This window comes from Fukomys damarensis, unplaced genomic scaffold (genome assembly GCF_012274545.1).
Source record: "Fukomys damarensis isolate Sample0158 unplaced genomic scaffold, DMR_v1.0_HiC HiC_scaffold_30, whole genome shotgun sequence".
NCBI lineage: Eukaryota > Metazoa > Chordata > Mammalia > Rodentia > Bathyergidae > Fukomys > Fukomys damarensis.
In genome coordinates this window covers 4,049,050-4,049,652 of record NW_022900942.1, presented here as the reverse complement: position 1 = coordinate 4,049,652, position 603 = coordinate 4,049,050, and the positions used below count along the sequence as shown (strand labels likewise).

General features: G+C 63.7%; 1 protein-coding gene across 1 annotated transcript in view; it reads right to left on the bottom strand.

The window, feature by feature from the left end:
* The window catches only part of Ptger1 (prostaglandin E receptor 1), a 2,793-nt gene that overhangs the window by 241 nt on the left and 1,949 nt on the right, over window positions 1–603 (bottom strand). Inside the window, exons 3-4 of the mRNA XM_033757317.1 lie at window positions 463–599; window positions 1–116 (exon numbers count right to left, since the gene is read on the bottom strand). Of these exons, the coding sequence (XP_033613208.1) occupies window positions 1–116; window positions 463–599 (253 nt within the window). The remainder of the gene's footprint in view (window positions 117–462; window positions 600–603) is intronic.

The window sequence follows — 603 nt, the reverse complement described above, 5'->3', positions numbered from 1 at the left end:
AGGATGTACACCCAGGGGTCCAGGATCTGGTTCCAGGTGGCGAGGCGCACGGCCAGGAAGAGTGGTCGCTGCAGGGAGCTGGAGCTCCAGCCCCCAATGGCCAGCACCACCAGCACCTGTGGGGACAGCCGGTCAGGGAACCCAGGGGGACCGAGCTTTAGCGCCGGGACTAAAAGGGGTTGAGGAGGAAGCAGATTGGGAGCTGGAGCCGTGGTGCGGCTGGAAAGAGGGTGTGCGTGGGTCTCTGTGTCACAAAGAAGCCCTTAGGCCCACCCCGGGACATAGGAGGAGGATGGAGCTGGGTGGAAGGGCTAAGAAAAAGAAAGCAAAAGCTCTCCTTGTGTGAGAGCAGGCGCATCTTTGGCTGGGGTAGGGAGAGGGCCCAGGTGAGCTTGGCTGGGGCAGGGTGAAGGCCAGCGCTTGTGATCGCGGAAGGGTGAAGCGGACACCTGCACTCCTCACCAGCAGGGGACTCCAGCAGATGCAGGATACCACCATGATGCCCACAAGCTGGCCCACCATCTCCACATCATGTCCACGGGCTCTGCGTGCGGAGCCGCCGCCCCGGGAGCTGCGCAGGGTAGCGGAGGCCGAGGCGACTGA